We start from the raw sequence: 20059 nt of genomic DNA, 5'->3' as shown, positions 1-20059 counted from the left end.
AGAAAAGAAAAAGAAAACAAGCACAGACCAAGTCCACAACTCAGCACAGAGTGCACGCCTCAAGCCTTGCTACCTTCATCAGGATTTTAGATTTGAGGCCCAAGGTTTAAATTCTGGCAGCATCTTAACGATTTAAATGGGTGTACGCTGTTGCTGCACATTCCAACACACTTTAATCACCATGTATATCACACAGAAAGAGAGAGACCCTCAAAACCCAGTGGAATTAGAATGTACGGCCTTGCCCTTTCCAGAAAGGATGGGATGAGAGCCAGCGCGGTGTAGAGGTTGCGTGCCGGACTAGGAGCTGGAAGGCCAGGCTTCAAATTCCCACTCGGCTACATGAAGCTCACTGGGTGACCTTGGACCACTTGTCTCTTCGCCTCACCTACCTCACAGGGTTTTGTGAAGATAAAATCGGGAGGGGGGAAATCATGTATGCCACCTTGAGCTCCTTGAAGGAAAGGTGGGATGTAATGATAAATATAAATAAATAACTAAAGCAACAAGCCTGGCCCTTGTAATACAGAGGCATCAGGAGACCAAGACATAGATGAATTCACAAACAGTTATGATTAATTGCCAAAGTATTAGTCTTAGCAAGCTGCATCAGAAGTTCTGGATGTCGTACCAGCGTTGAAAGTATAGAAAATTCTTTCAAACTAACGTGAAATGCTCCAACCTAAAACAGTGACTGCAAAGCTGCGTCTGCACAACAGCGGTCAAATGCTTTGCAGGCTGGCTGCTGAACCGAAATGCTGATCCACAAGGAGTTGCAAACAGGTTTCTATCTGTACTGTTTAAATTAACCTGTGTGGATCTCACTGCCAGAGAACTACAATAGGCTCCTGAAGAGTCTTCTCAATTCATTTCACAGGGCATGTTAACATCTGAACCATCTCATGAGAGGAAAACAATGGACCATTTTAGCTACACATGCCCAAGGGTTAGCTGAAAAGGGCAGCTCATGCCTGACTCTGCTCTGCCCCAATCCGCTGAGCCCTGAATCAGTTGCACATTTTGATCCTGCCTCATTACTGGCTGGCAAGTGTCTGGGAGAGCAGGAATCAGAATCAGTAGGCACTCTTAAGAGACGCATGCACACATGGCTAGCGGGGCAGTCAGCTCCAACCTGCAGAGGGACAGGCAAACGCTGTGGGTCTTAAGCTACTTTTTCAAACAGCATCTTCCCTCCACCCATCAGATGTTACTTTTCAGATGGGACTAGGGAGCTGCTGCTTAAGGCAGGCACATGCATGTATAACAGGACTTGCCTTGCCAGGAATGTCACATGAATAAACTTTCAGTGGCTTAGAGTCACTCTGCTGAAGGGTCAGTAAGACTGTCACCCCACTTCTCAAATGTGGAATTGGGCACAAGAGCTTTCATTTCTATCCCAGGGAATTCAAAAAGGGGCAGCACTACACAGTAGGCAGGTGCTTTCCCTCAGAGCAATCATTCCTAGTCACTGAACACCTGGCTACCATAAAAGATGAAACCGCATTCTGGTTCTATTTATTAATTAGAAGCAAAAAAAAATCATTATGAAAGAGATGGATGGTGCCATCACTCTTGCCCTTGCATTCTTTGATACTTGCTACCTCACCAGAAATCTGTTGCTTGCAGACAAAGAAGGGGGGGGGAGTAGCAAAATGGCAAACTGCACACGCGGGAATTCAACGCACACAGAAATTGTGTTGATATTGATCAGAATGTCAGCTACAAAACCACCTTGGTTACACCATCCTAGGTGTGGATCTCTCTTGCTGCAAGAGGGCTCTTAAATAAACAGTACAAGGAGCAGACACATCAGAATGAGCTAGAAGATGCTGTCACTGCTTGTGGAGATGTTTGCCATTCAAGGAGAAGTTTGGCAGGTTGGTTCCTTTCTATTAAAAAGGTTCGGAGGAGTGTCACCCTCAGCTAACTACCCTGAGGCCCTGGGATGGGGTCAGCTTCTTTAAACTCACGAAAATAAAGATGAAGATTTTCCAGCCCACAACAAACATATTATGACAGTGAAGGCAAGTCACTTAAATCAGCACCATGGAGGGGTTCACCGCTGACCGCGGCAGGACCTGGTATATTCAAGATTATGGCAAAATCAGCCAAAGATCCATTTAGAAGCACTCTTTCCTTCTTCAGAAGCAAGCAGGAATGTGAATGGAACATACCCCTGACTTTTGCTACAACTGTGCAACATTCATTAACAATCAGAGGAGGGAGCAGGGAAGAGAAACTGTGAGTATTAACAAAAGCTCAGGGCCTGAAAGAACTCTTTGTTTCCCTGGTCAATGCCAGTCTTTTGACTGGCTGAGCACAGAGAGCAGAAAAGAGAGCGAGGGCGGAAGGGAAGGAGTCCAACAGGGCTGGCTCTTCAGGGGACATCTCCTCAGCTGCAAGGCAGGAAAGGGCTCTTGTACGAGCAACACACAGCCCTCCAAGCAGCCAGAAACACAGGCATTGTCCGTTCACAAGCACAGCCCAAAAGAGCCAACACATTTTGCTCTCGTTCCACTAAGAAATTTAAATTCCAGGAACAGAACACCCCATCCCATCCTGCAACAAGCCACCAAGTGCAAGGTAAGGAAAGCAGCTGACTAGAAATGTACCATCCTGACTAGTTAACCATTTCTTCACACCTGGAAAACATTTTCTTCTGACTCCTTCTGGAGTAACTGATTAAACATTCTCTGCCAAATACACAATGCAAGTGCCCAAGAGTTAAGCACCATTTAGAAGCTAACTGCAGCGTAAACACAGACTAAGTCTGACCATAAGACTGTAAACAACAAAACATTAAGAGTGTTAGGGGGCGTCTCCACATAAACATAATTCTTTCCAGCTAAAAGAAAAGGCCTCAAAATAGATGTCAAAAGGCAACACGGAAGCCCCAATTTCTTCTGATTCATGCCCAAGGGCACCATTTTAAAAACCAGGGCCCTGCAGTTATCTGACTGCATTCCAAACACTCAACTCACAGCCAGGAGATGCTTAACTCCACCCCATCCGACGTGAAAAGAGACCAAGGTTATGAATACACTGCAATTTCCCTTCATTCTCTCACCACTAATACTGTCAGTTAACAGCAACAAGGAAACTTAAAATAACAAGGCCCTCATTGTCCTGAGGAACATCCTATGCAAAGCCCGTTACCAATGGGAGCCACGGCTGAGCACTTGAAGCAGCAGTTTCTGTGTGCCACATTTGGCCACCATTCTGAACTACAGTTCAGTGACCCTCATGTTCTGCTCCTCCCCCCCTTTGCATACCTTTCACTCCCGTTTTTGATTATCTATGATATGTTGCTTTGTCCAAACTGTGCTTAATGTTAACTATGGTTTGTTTCAAGCAAGCCAACTTGAAATGGCAAAGCCCAGTGAAGCTTCTGAACGCCACCTCCAGGCTCCGCAGACAGGAGGAGGAGGAGACAGGAGCACATGGGCCTGAGGCTTGCTGCAGCTCATTCACATCACACTAAACTATGGTCCAACGCAACCTGCTGCCTCTCCAGGTATTGCTGAACTTCAACTCCTGTTGTCCCTGACCACAGGCACGCAGACTGGAGATCTCGGGACCTGGAGGACGGCAATACCTGAAGGGTAGCAGGCTGAGGATGGATGGTTTAGCATGACAGCCACATGCAGCCTTTGTGCCAGGTTTTCAAAGTTCATCAGTCCAGAATTATTGTTGTTTAGATTTCTTACCCACCCTTCCTCATGAGATTCCAAGGCTGGTGACAACAATTTAAAAATACAATATTAAAAACAGTCAAAACTAACTATAGCAAAGAGAACAGAGTGGGTCCTAAAGTAAGTATCTCAGTTATCAAAGGCCAAGGTAAAGAGTGGTACGTCTTCCGCATACGACAAAGCTCCACAATGAGGGCACCAGGCACACCTTGGTGGGGAGGGAATTCCACTGCTTAGAGGCTGCCACAAAGAATGACCTCTTGGGCTGTCAGAGTGATGGAACTACCACCCGCCCCCACGCTGGTCTTAACATCCAAAAAGAGTCTGCAGGGAAGGAGGTGGTCTTCAGATACAGTACTTGGGACGTAAACTGTTTAGGGCTTGGGCTTTATAAATACCAGTGTGTGCATCTTGAATTGGGCCCCGAAATGGTAATATCTGCCTATCACATAGTATGCACCTTGGCATTCTGAGCATAGCCAGAATCACAGCATGGAACAGCAATCTTGGGATCTGGCAATTTCAGGTATAATACGTGATCTTGGCTGATAAATGCCACATATTTATTTTATTTATATACAACATTTACATACATTTATATAAGCTGTTTACAAAAAAACATTAAAATAACCAATAAAACAGCTAAAAACAGGTAATTGAACACATAAATAAAACCAGTAAAACAGTTACTAACGAAAAAGGTTAAAACAGATCAACATCTATATGTCGGGAAAGGCTTTCCCAAACAGAAGAGTTTTAAGCAGGCACCGAAAGGAATACAGCAAAGGCACCCGCCTGATGTCAAAAGGCAGGGAGTTCCCAAGTGTAGTAGGTGCTGCCACACTAACGGAACAATTACTGACAAGTGCAAAACTGGTTTTATGTGGCACCTGTAACAGTGCCTGTTCCACAGAGCGAAGTGCTCAAATGGACACATTTGGGGTAAAGCGGTCCCGCAAGTAAACTGGTCCCAAGCTGTCAAGTGTTTTATATTAATGGCTTGCATCAAACTGTACTGGATATTATTTTGGAACACTTGGCCTCCTTTCAATCAACCCTTTTTAAAGAACCCACTTTCTCATTTGCAGGCTGTACTCAAGTCCTCCATGATGCTTTTGCTATATTCCTCGTCACAAAAGAAAATTAAATTCTAAAAAGCTTTTCTCATTTCTTACAGAAAAAAAGGGGGGGGACAAAAGAAAAAAACCCTGAAGACAAAGGGTGTTCCTCTGATAAGCAAGCCTAGTTCCCTAACCGTCTCATTGCTGATACTAACCTAACCCTAAGATTTAGATTACAGTTGAAACCTCTCTTTTCCCTCTTGTCTATTCTATAGGCACTTTTCCAAATCCTGAAGGGTGTGAGGATGGTCAAGGAACAGTCAGGAGGAAGCAAATCAGGACTGCTGCACAGGGTGTCACCTTGAGGGATGAGCACTCGCTTCCAAGACCAGTCCTAAGGCTCTATTGATGCAATAGCAAGAAGCATGGCTTTCTCCAGCACAGTCCCCAATTCTGTGGAACTCCCACCCAAAAGGGACTCGCCAGAGTCCAGCATCAGAGTCATTCAGAAAAAGGGAGGACTCATTCCAATAGGTTTCCAAGGGCATGTTATGATTTTGAAAATACTATGGGCAGTTTTATTAGTTTGCATTAACTTTTTTTTTTTAAGGATTTAAAATTACGCTTAGATTAGCAGCCTTGGATTTTTTTGAATGGATCCTTGGGCTAATTAGAAAGACGAGCAATTGTCTGAGATGCTTTTGGAAACAAACGTAGGCTCCAACTGTTTCAAAGAACGCAAAGGGCAACAGACACTCTTCCAGAACACCAGGGTGGGGAGAGAGAAACAACAGCAACAACAGGTAAGGCACGCAAACACTGAGTAAAACCATTAACAGTGAGCTGTGGTCAAAGGAGGTGCATGCTTGATCTTGAAAGAAAAAAATTTTCAAAATGAAAACACCAAGCCTATGCCAAGCTTCTCACTGAAATCTGTCTGTTGTGGCTCATGTCTTAAACTGGTTTAACACAAATAATTATCCAGGTATTTTGCAACTCCTCAGTATGACCATAAGGCACTGCAGGAGGACAAAAAAGTAACAACAATCCCTGTGTGGTTTCATCGCTCCAGTTACGGGTATCTAAGGTCCCTTATAAGCAGGGCTGTGGAGTCGGAAGCAATTTTGGGTGGAGTTGGAGTCGGTAGAAATGTACCAGCTCCGACTCCTTCATAAATGGCAAATGTATATTAACTAGTAATAACAAATTTACTGTAGTAAAATGGTAGCACAAGGCATTTCATCACCACCACGTGAATCCAGAGCTTGGAAAAGTTTCTTTTTTAAACTACAACTGCCATCAGCCCCAGTCTCTCTCTTTTTCTATGTCCTCATTTTTATAAGTGGACTATGTGCTCCTAAAGGTGAGAAGACTTTACCTATATTTTCATTCACAAGTCAAATCAAATCTACCCGCTTCACAACATTAAGGCAGAAAGATCCTAAACCTCAGAAGCTCCAAAGTGGAGAAACAAGGCCAAGCGCGCAGCTAATCCTAGAAGGAATGGGAGTGTAATGACTTGCTCCTGCAAGGGACTACCACACTCCCGACTGCAAAAACAAAATTAGACAGCCGAACTCGGATGACTGCCAAGTTCCAAGCCACGTTCATACAGCTTTCGTCTTCAAAGTATGCAGCACCTGAAGATGCACAGCTAGATTTCAAAGGGGGAAAAATGTGCGGCATCAAAGTAAATGGACACGGGTGCTGCATGTAGTGCAAGTGAAATTCAGAATTAAGGCACATCATCAGCTGAAGTTAAACCATGCAGAACCAGGTTCTTTCAGTCCCCAAACATTGTAGCAGTTCTCCCTCCTCTCTTTTAATGCATTTGTTCTTAAAGATCCAATTACACTATTGCACATGCAAGAAATTTCTTTACATGAACCTTCCACCCATTTACGCCACTACAAAGGGACCCAGACTCCTGATGACACACACAAGGAGGGTCCAAGTGAGCTAAGGGCAGGGGAGGGGGGGGGAGAGAGAAGGAACTACCGTAAGTGAAGGCATTTTCCAGTAAAGTATATCCCAGCTTCCCAAGTCACAATAAGGTAACATTCACCAACGTTGGAACATTAAAATACACTTTTAGGACTTACTACAAGAGCACAGTCATTAGAAAGTTTAGCATGCTCACTCATCATCCCCAGAGCCAACAAAGCAGGAGCCAACTAACCAGTGCGCAGAAAGGTGTTTCATTCCAGCCAAAAAGTGTGTTCAGAAAATCCAGGAGAAATTGGACAGAAACAACCCAGTATACACTTCAAATGTGTGAGACAGGCAAAAATCCCAACCGTAATCCTTGGCAACAAACTCAAACTAAGAAACATGTCCTAATTTAACTCCCACCAGCCACTCTTAAGGCAAGAACTAGCCTACATAGCCTTTTAAAGAAGTCTCTATGCATTGCAATTTAGCCAGAAATACCAGAGAACAGGTAAAACCACATCTATACCAGAGAAGGATCTGAGTAGCTCCGTGAATTAAAATAAGAATGATGATAATCGGCACTGTCCTCAGTCACAAGTTCAGTCAAGCAAGCCGACAGATTTGACATGCCAACCTCAACTAGCAGCAGATCAGCCACACGGAGCTGCAAAGAGAAGTAAAGGTCTATGTAAATATCTCACAGCTGTTACAGTTTGTCCCTACAATAAAGAGAAATTCTACTTTCGTTATGAACCGTCAGCTGACCTCGCTGACAAAGCAAAACCAGCACTTCTGGACACTGTCCACAGGCATCAATCCAGAGGATGAGGTTTTTTCTAATTCACCAAATATTCTGATATTCCCAGTGATGTCTCCTCCCTGGTTGTCTACAGAAACATCTTCACCTTCGCATACACAAAAATCCGTCCATGCAGAGGCTGACACACTGTTCCTAACTCACCTCATTTATACACCACATTTCAACTGATCCCTGCAGTATTTACCTCTTTAGACTCCTGATCCAGCAGCAAAGGTTAAACACACGTTATATAAGAATGCCCTCTTTCCTTATGGTGGCCATTTCGGTGGATGTATTTCATACAAATCTATCAACTCCACCATCCAACCGGAAACAGTTTCTACAGAGAGTACCTAAAGCAGCATTTTTATCAGAGCTCCACATTTGCCATCAAAGAACAAAATCGACAAGTTAAAGTCATAGTTTACATCAAATTCTAGCTTTCTTTCAACTCAATATATATTTAACAGACTTTTAACGCAACCCTATACACGTCTACTCCAAAGCAAATCCTACTAAATTCCATGGGACTGTGGCCTTAATCTTGGCATAAATGAACCGGGGGGGGGGGGGGACGACGACACATCATTTACAGTTACACCAAAGAGCTTTTTTTTTGCAACAACAACATGCCCTCTACAAATTAAAAAAAAGGTGGCCCTGAAAAAAGTACCTGTCAAAATAAACTTGTGCCACCTCCGAGTTAAAAAAGAACACCGCACCACAAACACGGAAGCACCGACCCTAACTCTGGGCAGGTGGACTCCCCTTCCCATCACTACCTGTTGTGAAGCTAGACAGAAAAGACCCTCCTCCCTACACACTCACTGCCTTTCCACAAAAGCAAAATGGGGGGGGGGAGTTATACACAACAACACTTCCCCCCCTCCAAGCCTTGCCCCTTCGGTCCTCTTTTGGAGGCAAAGCCATGCACAACTGGCCTTTCCTAGGCCCAGAGCCTTCCTTGCCTTGCAAAGCGAAAGAGAAAGTGTGGCACATAAATGACATCTTTTTTGGGGGGGGGGGTGTCTACATACATCCTTTCATGGGAAGGATCAGCCAAACACAGATGTGTGGGAGAGGACCCTCCCTTCAGACAGAGTAAGTGGGGTGTGAATGTGTGATGTCACCCCCCACTCCACGTATTTCATTCAGCTAGGAACTCAGGAACACAGCGCAAGTTCCTCCCTCTGGGGAGAGGTCTGGCCTCCCCCCTATATGAAGTTGCCACCCCACTCTTTCACAAGCACACACACGTGTCCCTCTCTGGTCCACCCATTCATGGGCACCCAAGCCTGGGTGAAAAGCCCCATCCTTCCCGCCCCCCCATACACACAGTTCTTCTCCAGGCTGCCTTTCAACCTCCCCCACCCCACACCAATCTCTCTAGGGGGGCCCTTTCTGTTCTCCACATTCATCCGTCTCCATGGGAAGCGGATAGGCCCCTATAGGCTCTGCTTGGGGGGACCCTTTTCTTTCTGTGCTCACCCACCTCCATGGGAGAAGATCCGACCTCCCCAGAAATGACATATCCATAGGTACACAAGGAAACACGCACATGCATATCCCCTTCCCCTCTGCAAATCCACATGTCCCATATGGGGGATGCATGCAGCTAGGAGAAATATGTGGATTTGTAGACGCATCTCTCCCCCCCCCCAAAAAAAGGCACAAATCGACGCGTTCCTCCTGGCGACACACATCCCCCTCTATTCTGGGGGGGAGGAAGGGCCGTGCAAGACACCCCCCGCCGCACCCTCCCCTCTTCTCGTGCGTGCCCGCGCGCGCTGATGGCGACGGAGCCCCCCTCTTCCCCTTCCTTGGGGGCCAAAGGATACTGCTGGGGCGGATGTGCCTGGAGAGCCCGGAGGCTGGCGGGGTGAGGAGGAGGAGGAGGAGGAGGAGGCGCCGCCGGCGCCGGCACTACGGCTGGTGTCGGCGGGGCAGGCGCAGGAGACGACGGAGAGGGCGGAGGGGGCGCCCCGGTTACTGCCCCTGCTGCTCCTGGAGCCGGAGCCGCCGGGGCAGGAGAGGGCTGCGGCTGTCCACCCGCTCCCACGCCGCCGCCACTGGGGGGCCCCGCCGCCGCCGCTCCTCCTGCTCCGCCCGCCGCTGCCGCCGCCACCGCCGCCGCCGCCGCCGCTCCGGGCTTGAGGGCCGCCTTCTGCGGTAAGCTCATGGCCAAGCGGAGCCACCACCAGGCCGGCGGCGGGGCGGCCGCAGGGGGCGGCGGCGAGCGGCGGGGTGGCGGAGGGGGCAGCCCGGCGGGCCAGCACCCCCGGCCGGTCTCCGTGACAACGCGGCCGGCCTGCTCCGCCTCCTCCTCCTCCGCCTCCTCCTCTCTGGTGTCGGCGGCGGCGGCTCCCGGCGGGCCGGCCCGCCGGCCGGCTCCTCTTGCGAGCGGGCGGGGGCCGCTCAGGCCGCGCCGCCGTTCATGAGGCGGCCGCCCCCGACGGGTCTCGGCGCCCTTGGGCCGGGCGAAGCGGCTCCCCGATGTCTGGCGGCAGTCGGGCGGGCGATGCCGGCGGATTCTCCTCACGGACGGAGCGGAGCATCCAACATGGCGCTGGCGGCCGCCTCCAGCAGTCCGGCAGGACGACGACGACGGCGGCGAAGGAGGGCGCTCGGACGCTCGGCTCTTCGGGAATGTCCGGAAGCGCTCCTCGGCGTCATCGGAGGAGGAGGGGGGCGCTCGTCTCCTTCGCAGCTCGGGTCTCCTCGGCAGCGGCGCCCGGGGAAGCCGCCTCGCCCACCCGCACCGAGCCGCTTCGGCTGTTCGGTAGGATTCGGAAACCCATCCTCCTTGCAGGCTGACGGGGGGGGGGGGTGTCGCAAACCTCCCAGTGGTGCCGTCAAGGGAGGACTTTGGGGACAAAAGTCCACACGCACACAAATACACAGGCTTACCACTAGGAATATAGGAAGCTGCCTCATATTAAGTCAGATCCTTGGTCCGTCTAGAATTGCCTACACTGACTGGCAGCAGCTCTGCAGGGTTTCAGAGGGTCTCCATGTCAGTGGAGCTATGGAATCCACTCCAGGTTTTAGTCCAAACTCTGAAAGTCCTTGAAAGCACCTTGGACAGCTCCTTGAAACTTTGGACTAAAACCTGGAGTGGATTCTATGGCCCCGCTGACATCGAGCCACCAGCGCCACTGTCTCCTAGCCCTAGCCAGAGATGCTGCCAGGGACTGAACCCAGAACCCTCCGCATGCAAAGCAGCTGCTCTGCCACAGAGTCATGCCCCCTTCCCCATCATTATGCTAATACCCCCATTAAGACACCTGCCCATCTTCCCATCAGATTTTGGAGCAGAGACCTGTCTTGTCACACTGCACCGACCCAAGCTACTGGCATCAAATAAACATCTGGGATTCTCTTAACTGGACCGTCTAAAACAGGGTTTCCCAAACTGATGAGCTGTCATCAACCCCAACACCAATTCTTAGGAGCGTAAATGAAATACAGTCAAGGAATATCAATACATAATCAACACTTATTAATCAACCATGCTTAGGAGTGATAAAATGGAAAAATAAAAAAATAAAAAAATAAAGTACTTCTGTATTGCGGAATCTTATGAAATACAAAGGTTCCACACTGGCAAAGGGAGGTATGCTCTGCACATGCCCTGTTGCCAATTAACATTGTCACACTATGCCTCGTGAATGTCTTTTGCAGCCCTAGGCCCTTTTCAATACCCAGGTCTGCGAGGCAAGGATTCGCTGCCCCCCATTACAAGCCCATCCAGATTACATGAGGAGTAGCCAGTCTTGGCTACTGCAATCTGTTAGCATCAGGGTGACTGACGGGCACATGGTGGGCAGCTTCTGCAATAATTACCAACAAGGAGCACAGATATACTTGTAAGTGGGAGAAACTTGCCTGTGTGGAGGGTTTCCTTGCTTGCCCTGACCTCTAGTGTTGGCTGCTGGAAATACAACGGGGGAGCCGCTGAAAGGACGCAAGACCTCCCGCCTGCAGTTTTTCCCCTTCTTTTTGCAGGCGTCTTTTCCAAATTTGTCACTGACACAGTAATAGTATTTTAGGGATGGATTTATGCTGGACCATCCACACATCACTTTGTTTTATTAGTTGTTCTGGCATGCTGTCCTGGTGCTCTTGCATTATTGCCATGTTGGAGGGGAGAAGTGTAGTCGTCCAGTGCATGGGGTGTGTGTGTCTTAGACCCCTTATGTTTTGGGGGGCTACATCCCAAGCAAGGTCCCTAGAATTCCAGTATCCTACGAACCAATCAGCACAAAAGGGCAGCGTGTGAGCCAGTGAGAAGAGTATTAACGAATGTCAGTTGCAAGGAAGTCTTTATTAGTTCCTAGTGAGAATTCTTTAACTGCAAAAGAGACAGTGAATCCTGAGGATAGCATACCATCTACATCATCAAGCATTTTGGTAGCAGCAGGAGTCAGACATGCAGGTGCTGAATTCAGCAATTCAATAATTATTTTTTACAGTGAGAAAGGACAGTCAAATGGTGACAGTAACAGAGAAGCAAAAAGCAGTATTCAAGCCTGGGCAGATTATACAACCTTCTAAAATTATAGAATAACCTCAGGAGAGGGCATGGCTGTGATTATTATAAAGGAACCCTGCCCTTCCCAATTTGCAGCTCACTACACTACTGTTGGAGGGACACTCTGCCGCCACAGAGCATAAGCAGGACAAAAAAAAATAAACTAGAACATTTGGGTTATAAACAGCTATAGTATTTCAGCAGGCAGCTCAGGGACTTGCACTGATTGGAAAGGAAGCGAAAGGTCTACCCTGAAACTCCTGAAGGTACAAAGAGTATTGTACGCAGATGCCATAATGAGCAGAAATCATCACAAATAATGCACAATCAGTAGGACACCTGGAGGGACCCTTATAGTTGCAGAGGCAATATTTACAACAGGAGATATAGCTCCTCACCCAAAGATCTGGGCTCCCTCTTCTCAAATACATGGCTACAACAACAAGGGATTGTATCCACGGGCAGGACTAATTTACCCCATCCATTACAATGAGTCTACTCTTAGAAAAACTAAGTTGGATAGAACCCAAGGCAAGCATCCTCTGCGTTCACACAGAGGCACTCTTCTTCCATCTCTTGATCCATTCAGCTTGGCAAGTTCTTAAAGTATGGCAAAGGAAAAACACCTTCATCCCACAATTGTCTTGCATGTGGGAACCTGCCTCACTTTTTGTGTTTGACGACTAGGAGCTACTGGAAGATTGAATTCCTGCTCCGAGTTCCCATCCATGTTCTTGACTACAGAGATATAAAACATTTCACCTTTATGGCTGGGTGTGGAAGAGCCTAAGCCTTTTCAAGGCATCAGGCAGTAAGGCCTTTCGGGGGACTGAAAAAAAGTCACCATCAAGCAGCTACAATTAACCAGCAAAGTTCCAACAAGCCACAGCTCTCTCAGGCTTTTTAGGGTGGGGGAAAGGGTTAATGCTGGTCTGTTTCCTTTGAAATTTCTGTCCCCTCCCTACATTGTTTGCTAAACTCCATTAACCTCAGCAAAGATAGTTGTGTTCATTTGCCCTCGCATGGGCCAATTTAATATGCCAATAACCACAAAACCCAAGAACGTAAGAGCCTGCTGGATCAGGCCAATGGCCCACCTAGTGCAACACCTTTTTGTCACCCTGGTCAATTGATGGCCTCTTCTTTGACTAACCAACCTCAAATATCCCCCCCCCCCCAAAAAATAACATGGCCTGCATCAAGGTTTGAAGACTTGGACTTTAAGCTGCCTTAGAATTGTGTTTTGCTTTTCTTAATTAACTACCATTACTTTGCTTTTGCTTTTATCTTTTAATTGCTGCAGGCTGCCTTGCCCTTCCAAGATAAGGACTAAGTTATAAATTCTTCATAGCTACAGAAGAGAAATCTTAGACCTAACGCTGTTTTAAAAGGTTACAATTCACCACATTAAAGTTAGGGCTGTTTCACAGAAGAGACAAACAGACTGGTTTCCAAAACTAAACTAGCAAAACACTAAAAACCACTGGATTGAAGTATCTCTTTTCTTATTCTAGTAAAAAGATTACGATTTTTAAATATGCTTGAGTGCTATTTAAACCATCTTCTCTTAACCTGGACATCTGGTTAGGAAAGGAGTCAAACGCCCAGCCTTTTAGGCAGTGCCATTTGCCACATTCAGAGTTGCTTTGGACACAAAAAAACAAGGCCAGTAGGCCACCGCTAGGCCGTGCTGGCAGTAGTGTGGTTGCCATGGCAATACTGCCCCGGAAAGCCTTTGAAGAGGCCTGGATGCCTGCCCCGGCCTCCTTCTCACTTCCCTCAAGCAAGTCTGTCTCAGAAATGCCAGAAGCCCCCAAGGGCTCAATTCCCAACTACTCTCCTCCACTCCGCGCTTGCCGACAAAAGTTTAAAACCTCTCCTGGAAAGGAAGCAAAGCAGGCCCCATCTATGGGTAGCAGCCACGACTCAGGAGTAGATCCACTGAAGTTACCAGACATGGCTAACGTAGGTCTATTCGTTTCAATGGGCCTCCTCCGAGTAAACATTGTATATGGTTTTATCATGCATTGATATACATCGTAAACAGCTTTGTGTTTTTTTAATGAATAGGGTCACTATAAGTCAGAATGGACTTGAAGGCAGGACATTTACATTTAGTGGTATATGTATTTATTTTTATAAAACATAAAAATTCAGTTGGATACAGCCTGTTTTGCTTTTCAACACCTACTGAAGACCTTTCTTTTTTCTCAACAAGCCACCTTCGTCCCAGTCTGCCTCTGCACTGGAACTGTTTTTAACTGCCTTTATAAGTGGAATTGTTTTCAAATGGTGGTATTGTTGCAGCCATTTTTATTTGCTTTATAATTGTATATTTCATTGTTGTAACCCGCCTTGACCTTACGGTAATGGGCAAGTAAGAAATGTAATAAAACTAGTAAAACAGACAGATATAAAAGGCTCGCAGGGTGGCATATAAATCATTAATAAAACGCCATAAACCAACAGCAGGCAAAGCTATTCATTGCCTGATGAAAAACATTAATACCCAAACTGTTTGTGCATCAAGCTGCTGTCCAATGCACCACTCCGGCAAACCTGTTTTTGGCACAGAAATAAATTATGGAAGGAGAGTGTGTCTTTAGATAAGCAGACCTGGGTTCAAGTCACTGTCCAGCTGCGGAAAGTGTGGCCGGCTGGCTGGCCGGCCTCCCTCAGCACTGACCTACCTGGGCAGATTGCTGTTGCAAGGATGAAGATTTCATGGATGAAGAATAGTGAAGAATTTCACTTATGCTGGAGAAGAAGAAAAAACAAGCAGGGCTTTAAAATGTGAAACTCGGTACTCTTTAGCTTGCTTTCCACCTGAACCAAGACAATTAAAAATTGGCTAAAATTATTACATAGGCAAAACAGACAGTGCTTTACGATAGTGCAGCTTTTAGGTTTTTGTTTTGTCATTGTAAATGGCTCCAAACTTTTTTTAAAAAGCGGTATAAATATTTTAACGAACAAATAATCAAGGTTATGGGGAGAGAAGGAAAGCAAAGGAACCTTGAAGGAACAGACCCCGATTTTTAAAACCCAATAAAAAAACTTTTATTTCAACATTACAGTAACCCCAAGATGCAGGGAGATGACAATAAGGACCAAACAGGCCAAACCTTATATTCTTCTGACCACCACCCCCCCTCCATATACAAATATCACATTTCTTCTAGACCTTCCCCTAAGTCTGAGATAAGGCAGGCCTTGCCTGGTGGAAAGAACACCTTTTCCAAACCGTTCCTTTTTCAGTGGCTTGTTGAGAAAGCCCCCTTAGGGTATCACAAGCCCCAAATATAGGGGGTTTGGGAGCCGGCTGGCATTCCTTCTTTCCACTTGGAGGGGGGTGCCCTACAAAGTCTCTCCCCTCCCTCCCTCCCTTATAAGCCTGAGCCCTCTTAAAAATTCAGCAGCACCATCTTGAAGTGATCAACACATGTTCTTCTTGGGTCCGATTACTCAAAGCAGATTGCATAGTTGGAACCAATTTGGCTCCATTCAGGAGGAACACGATAGCAAAATTAAAAAGGAGCAGGGGAGAAAGCAATCCCAAAATTGTAAGCACGGCTAACAGCTAGGAGATGTCTTCAGCAGTGGGCCTCTGCATTGACACACAAAGTGGGGCATTCTAAGCTCTGGGGTGCAACTCTGAGATGGTTTGCCTACTTCACTCTCGCTCTGGACAGGGTCCTAAACGACACATCGCAGCTTCAGTGCTGGTAGGGCACTGGAATAAAACAGCAACAAGGGGTCAGTGCTTGTCCCAAGCAACAGAAGAGGCCCCCTTCTGGCTCCCCAAATGTATTGGAAAAGATCTCCAGGAAGAGAGGAAATCAGAGAAAGCAGCCTAGAGTGACCAAGGGCACCACGTTAATAGCCAAAAGATGGCAAGAGGTTACCAGTTGCTGGAAATTGCAGGAGGGGAGAGTGCTGTTGCCCTCAGACCCAGCTTGTGGGCATCTGGCTGGCCACTGTGAGAACAGGATGCTGGACTAAGTGGGCCATTGGCCTGATCCAGCAGTCAGGCTCTTCTTACGTTCTCACACATTGTAATCAACACAATCTCTGCCCACACACCCAGATCTTTGTAACTGTGTGTTTGCAAGGTTCTCTTTTCAGTAAAACCAAGGCTAGGGTTCAACCCAGGAAGCACATGTTTTGCTGCTCCAACACTGTTAAGACACTGGAAGGATTCTCACCCATGTTGAGAGTCAGACATCTCCCAGACACACATAAAAACACACCATGTTCTTCAGCACTGCAGTGACAGTTCAGATGAAGTCCCCACTACAGATCTGCAAGGCCATCTCAAGACTGGGGAAAGAAAGCCTGAGGAACACCACTCAGCTCAAAGCCCGCCCTGCCCAGCATTCCAAAGTCCAGTGGCTATCCCCCGTGCACTCAGGCACTACTGGAGTCGTGGAGCCAAATGAAGAGAGATCTGCTTCCACAGAAGATGGAGAACTCTACAACCCCGAGTTTACTAGGCTGCATCTGAACAGATCCGTTTCATCCATCCCCTGTGCAGGAGGCAAAAGACACACAAGACCCTCCACCCCTCAACACAAGATGGCCATTTGCAAGAGAAGATAAAGAGAAATCACTAAACATGGCACAAATGCAGTCTTCCTGGTTCTTTGGAATGAAGGCTTCTCACTTCTAGCAGAGCCAGAGAGACTTGGATAGCACCTGTAACACCACAGCCCTACCCTTCTCTTTTTAATTCAAGGCATAAAAGCTTGCCTAGGAACAATGGCATAACAAATCTGCTGCCCCTTCTAAACAGGACCACATCAAATGAAGTTCAGCATACAAATGGTATCACAAGGGATCCCACACGGTGCTGCATAGAGGCTGGAAGAGGAAAAGAGCCAGCACTATTTCTTCAAGGAAGTTTGTTTTTGCAAGTGCAGGAGCATCACTGTCTGGTTCTGCCAACCAGAGTTTCTGATACTGAACCTGTATTTCAACACAATTAAAATGGCTTTGTCAATGGGCAGTCTTCATGCCTGGCAAGAGCTTCAAGCTCTAGGTTTGGTGTCTTTTTTTTTTACTCTTGGGGCTTGAGAGGCCACATAGGTGGAGTGCGCTGCTAAGGCAGTAATAGAGTTAGACGCCTGAAAGAGTTTGACAGCAGTTGAGCTAGGTTAGCAGCTTGCCCATTTAAAAACTTACTAACCCTTACTTAAGTTCTTAAGGCCACTAGAGCGAGAATGTCAGCAGCAGGTACGTGGGGCCTACCCAGCATTTTGCACTAGGGGCTATGCGTACCAAAATGTCTGGAAGCAATTGGTTGAAAATACTGTTGCATTCCCTGGTTGAGCAAAAACAGATGGTACTTCAAGGAGATCTTCAAGGACAGGTGGCACTGACATTGTCCACATTACACAAGGACATCCTTCAACAGAAGACGTCCAGCTAGCAGCAGCATTGACCCTCAAGTCTGAGATGGGTGTGGGGTTTTTTGCAGGACAGCTTGTCTTCCTAGCGCAAACGGTGGCAGGCATCACAAGATATCTCGGCACAGTGTGCAAAAGACAGCTTGGTAGTTATGGCATATTTATGTCACACGGGGAAATTTACCAAATTTAGCTTGGTAAGTGAAAGGTTGAGGTCCAAAGCCCGCAAGGCAGCATTTGTAGAGAATGCCGCCTGGTCCACACATAGAGTTAGGCAGAGTGATCCAGGATTCCAATGGGAAGAGAGGACAGTAGTGCCTGAAAGGAAAAGCTTAGAATTGTCAGGCCTCAGAATTTTTCTCTAGCAAAAGGAGGACTTGTGTATAACTAGGAGTTCCATGTGAATTACTCTCTGGTAGAACACCTTCCCTAAGAAGAGATGGGGGCCTTTTAGTTTACTGGGGGGGGGAAGAGGAAGGGAAGAGGAAGATGAGCCATGAGAGAGGTTACACCCTGCCTCTCCGATTTAAGCAGAATGTCCTTTGCCTATTGTTACACACACACAAAGTAATAAATATACCAATCTGTTCACTTTATATAAAAACTTGAGTACATTTTCCCTGAAATTTCCAGTGTTCTGCAGGATTAAAAAAATAATTTCCCCCAAAATATCATAAGTTTCATCACGTGTACGTGTGCCCACAGACATTTATGCATGTGCATATATATATATATATATATATATATATGCATGCACATGTGTATGTCTGTCTATGGAGAGGCTGGCGTTTGTTAGATGCGACCAAAACAGGTTCTCTTATTTATTTATTTTTTGGTGGTTCTCCCTTTTGGAAAAAAAAAATTATGACATAAGAGCTTTCAAGCCTGTGCTGGGTAAGAGCCCGTTTTCCCTGCATGTAGAAAAAGCACACACACATACAAAAATCAGTCAGTGCATTTGAAACACAGACAGGAGCATGACTCTGCACCCTCAGCAGGGTGAGATTCAAAGAAGACAGCCAACTCCGTCAGTTCAAGAGTCACAAAGGAGACTTCTTCACAGTGGGTCCAACTGGGTCGTGCTTTGAAGCGAGAACCCCCAGTGTGTGTGGGGGTAAGCCTTCCCAGCCAAGGCAGAACAATAAAAATGACTCCTCGATAGTCCCAGGATCACAGTTCGCCCCTGAAATGGAGGAAGGCTAAAGCAACCTTCTCTTGGTTTTGGGCTGCCCTCCAATTCCCCCAGGTCCTTTCCGCCTTGGTTTTCAGAAACATTCACCAGACTTCACACTTCCGCAGTGGATTCATAGGAGAGCCTGGTCGACACTGGAAGTGCTCAGAGAACTCCCTGGAATTGGAGAGGGTCCCAATGACCCGGAAGCGGGATGGGCTGTGAGAATCAGTGACCAGTCCTTCGTGCGAGCTCTCTGGGGTACGGACAGAACACCAGACCTGGGGAGGGGGGAAAACAGAGAGAGGGGGTGTAGCCAACAGAAAGCACCCTGTCAGTGCAAAGATTTGTTTGCTTGAGCAATGGGATTCCCTTGTGTGTGTCCCCAAATCTGCCCTAGGGGTTCCCCCAATCCTCCAGAGCAGATCTGGGGCTGAAGGAAAGGGGGAAGTTCCGCTGCACAAGAACAAATCCTTGCACTGGTGGGACAAGATAACTGAATACCACCTTATCAGAGGCAGCTGGTGGCCCCATGTCAGTGGGGCAGCGGAATCCGCTCCAGGTTTTAGTCTAAACTTACAAGGAGCTGCCCAAGGTGCCAATGCATCCCCATCACCCGCAGGTTTATGCAAATCAGGCACTCAATATGGATCAACTGGCAAGAGAGCTACCTGGGCAAATCCCACGAAGAAGAGCTGGTAATTGGTGAGGCCAAGCGTTGGCAAGGTCTTCTCAACTCCATTTTTTCTCAACCAGTTCTGATAGGCCTGAAAGACAACAAGGGCAAAGTGAGTCAAAAACAGTAACTGTACATCAGGAAAAGGTTCAGAAAAGGGCAACCAAAATCATCAAGCGGTTGGAGCAACTCCCCAAGGAAGAAAGGTTGCAGCATTTGGGGCTATTTGGTTTAGAGAAATGGCGAGAGGGTCAGAGGACATGATCGAGGTGTATAAGATTATGCACAGCATGGAGAAAATAGTATCTCATAAAACCTGAACCCAGCTGGGGTCATCCAATGAAGCTGGAAGATTCAGGAGACGCAAAAGGAAGGACTTCTCCACGCAGTGCATAGTGAAACTGTGAGATTTGTTCCTACAAGGAATAGTGACGGCCATCAGGTTAGATGGCTTTAAAAGAAGAATTAGACACGTTTATGGAGGAGGAGAAGGAGTCAGCTATCAATGGCACCGGCCACGATGGCTATGCTCTGCCTCCAAGGTCTGAGGGAGTATCCCGCTGAATACCAGTCACTAGGACATCTCATGCGGGGAGAGAGCAGCTGCTGCTGCTGCTGCGCTCAGGCCCCGCTTGCGGACTTTCTGGCTTGCCACGGTGAGAACAGGATGCTGGACCAGATGGGACACTGGCCTCATCTATCAGGGCTTTGTGCCTACTTATGACTCGCCCCTGGGATTACAGAAAGAGCCACGTTCACTTTAGGTAAACTTGGGGATAGGACTCTAAGTAG

At 47.2% G+C, this 20059-nt stretch overlaps 2 protein-coding genes across 9 annotated transcripts in view; both read right to left on the bottom strand.

Annotated features, from left to right (window-relative positions):
* The window catches only part of EIF4G3 (eukaryotic translation initiation factor 4 gamma 3), a 76599-nt gene extending 66992 nt beyond the window's left edge, over nucleotides 1–9607 (bottom strand). For both annotated transcript variants that reach the window (XM_061600795.1, XM_061600797.1), the window contains exon 1: nucleotides 9323–9607. The gene's annotated coding sequence lies outside the window, so the exon portion shown is untranslated. The remainder of the gene's footprint in view (nucleotides 1–9322) is intronic.
* Nucleotides 9608–17991: 8384 nt separating this feature from the next.
* The window catches only part of ECE1 (endothelin converting enzyme 1), a 43037-nt gene continuing 40969 nt past the window's right edge, over nucleotides 17992–20059 (bottom strand). For all 7 annotated transcript variants that reach the window (XM_061600804.1, XM_061600809.1, XM_061600808.1 and 4 more), the window contains 2 exons: nucleotides 19263–19358; nucleotides 17992–18872 (listed from right to left, as the gene is read on the bottom strand). In XM_061600804.1, the coding sequence (XP_061456788.1) occupies nucleotides 18696–18872; nucleotides 19263–19358 (273 nt within the window). In that variant the 3' untranslated portion in view covers nucleotides 17992–18695. The remainder of the gene's footprint in view (nucleotides 18873–19262; nucleotides 19359–20059) is intronic.

Source organism: Rhineura floridana, chromosome 18 (genome assembly GCF_030035675.1).
Source record: "Rhineura floridana isolate rRhiFlo1 chromosome 18, rRhiFlo1.hap2, whole genome shotgun sequence".
Lineage (NCBI taxonomy): Eukaryota > Metazoa > Chordata > Lepidosauria > Squamata > Rhineuridae > Rhineura > Rhineura floridana.
This window is presented reverse-complemented; position numbering and strand designations above follow the sequence as displayed.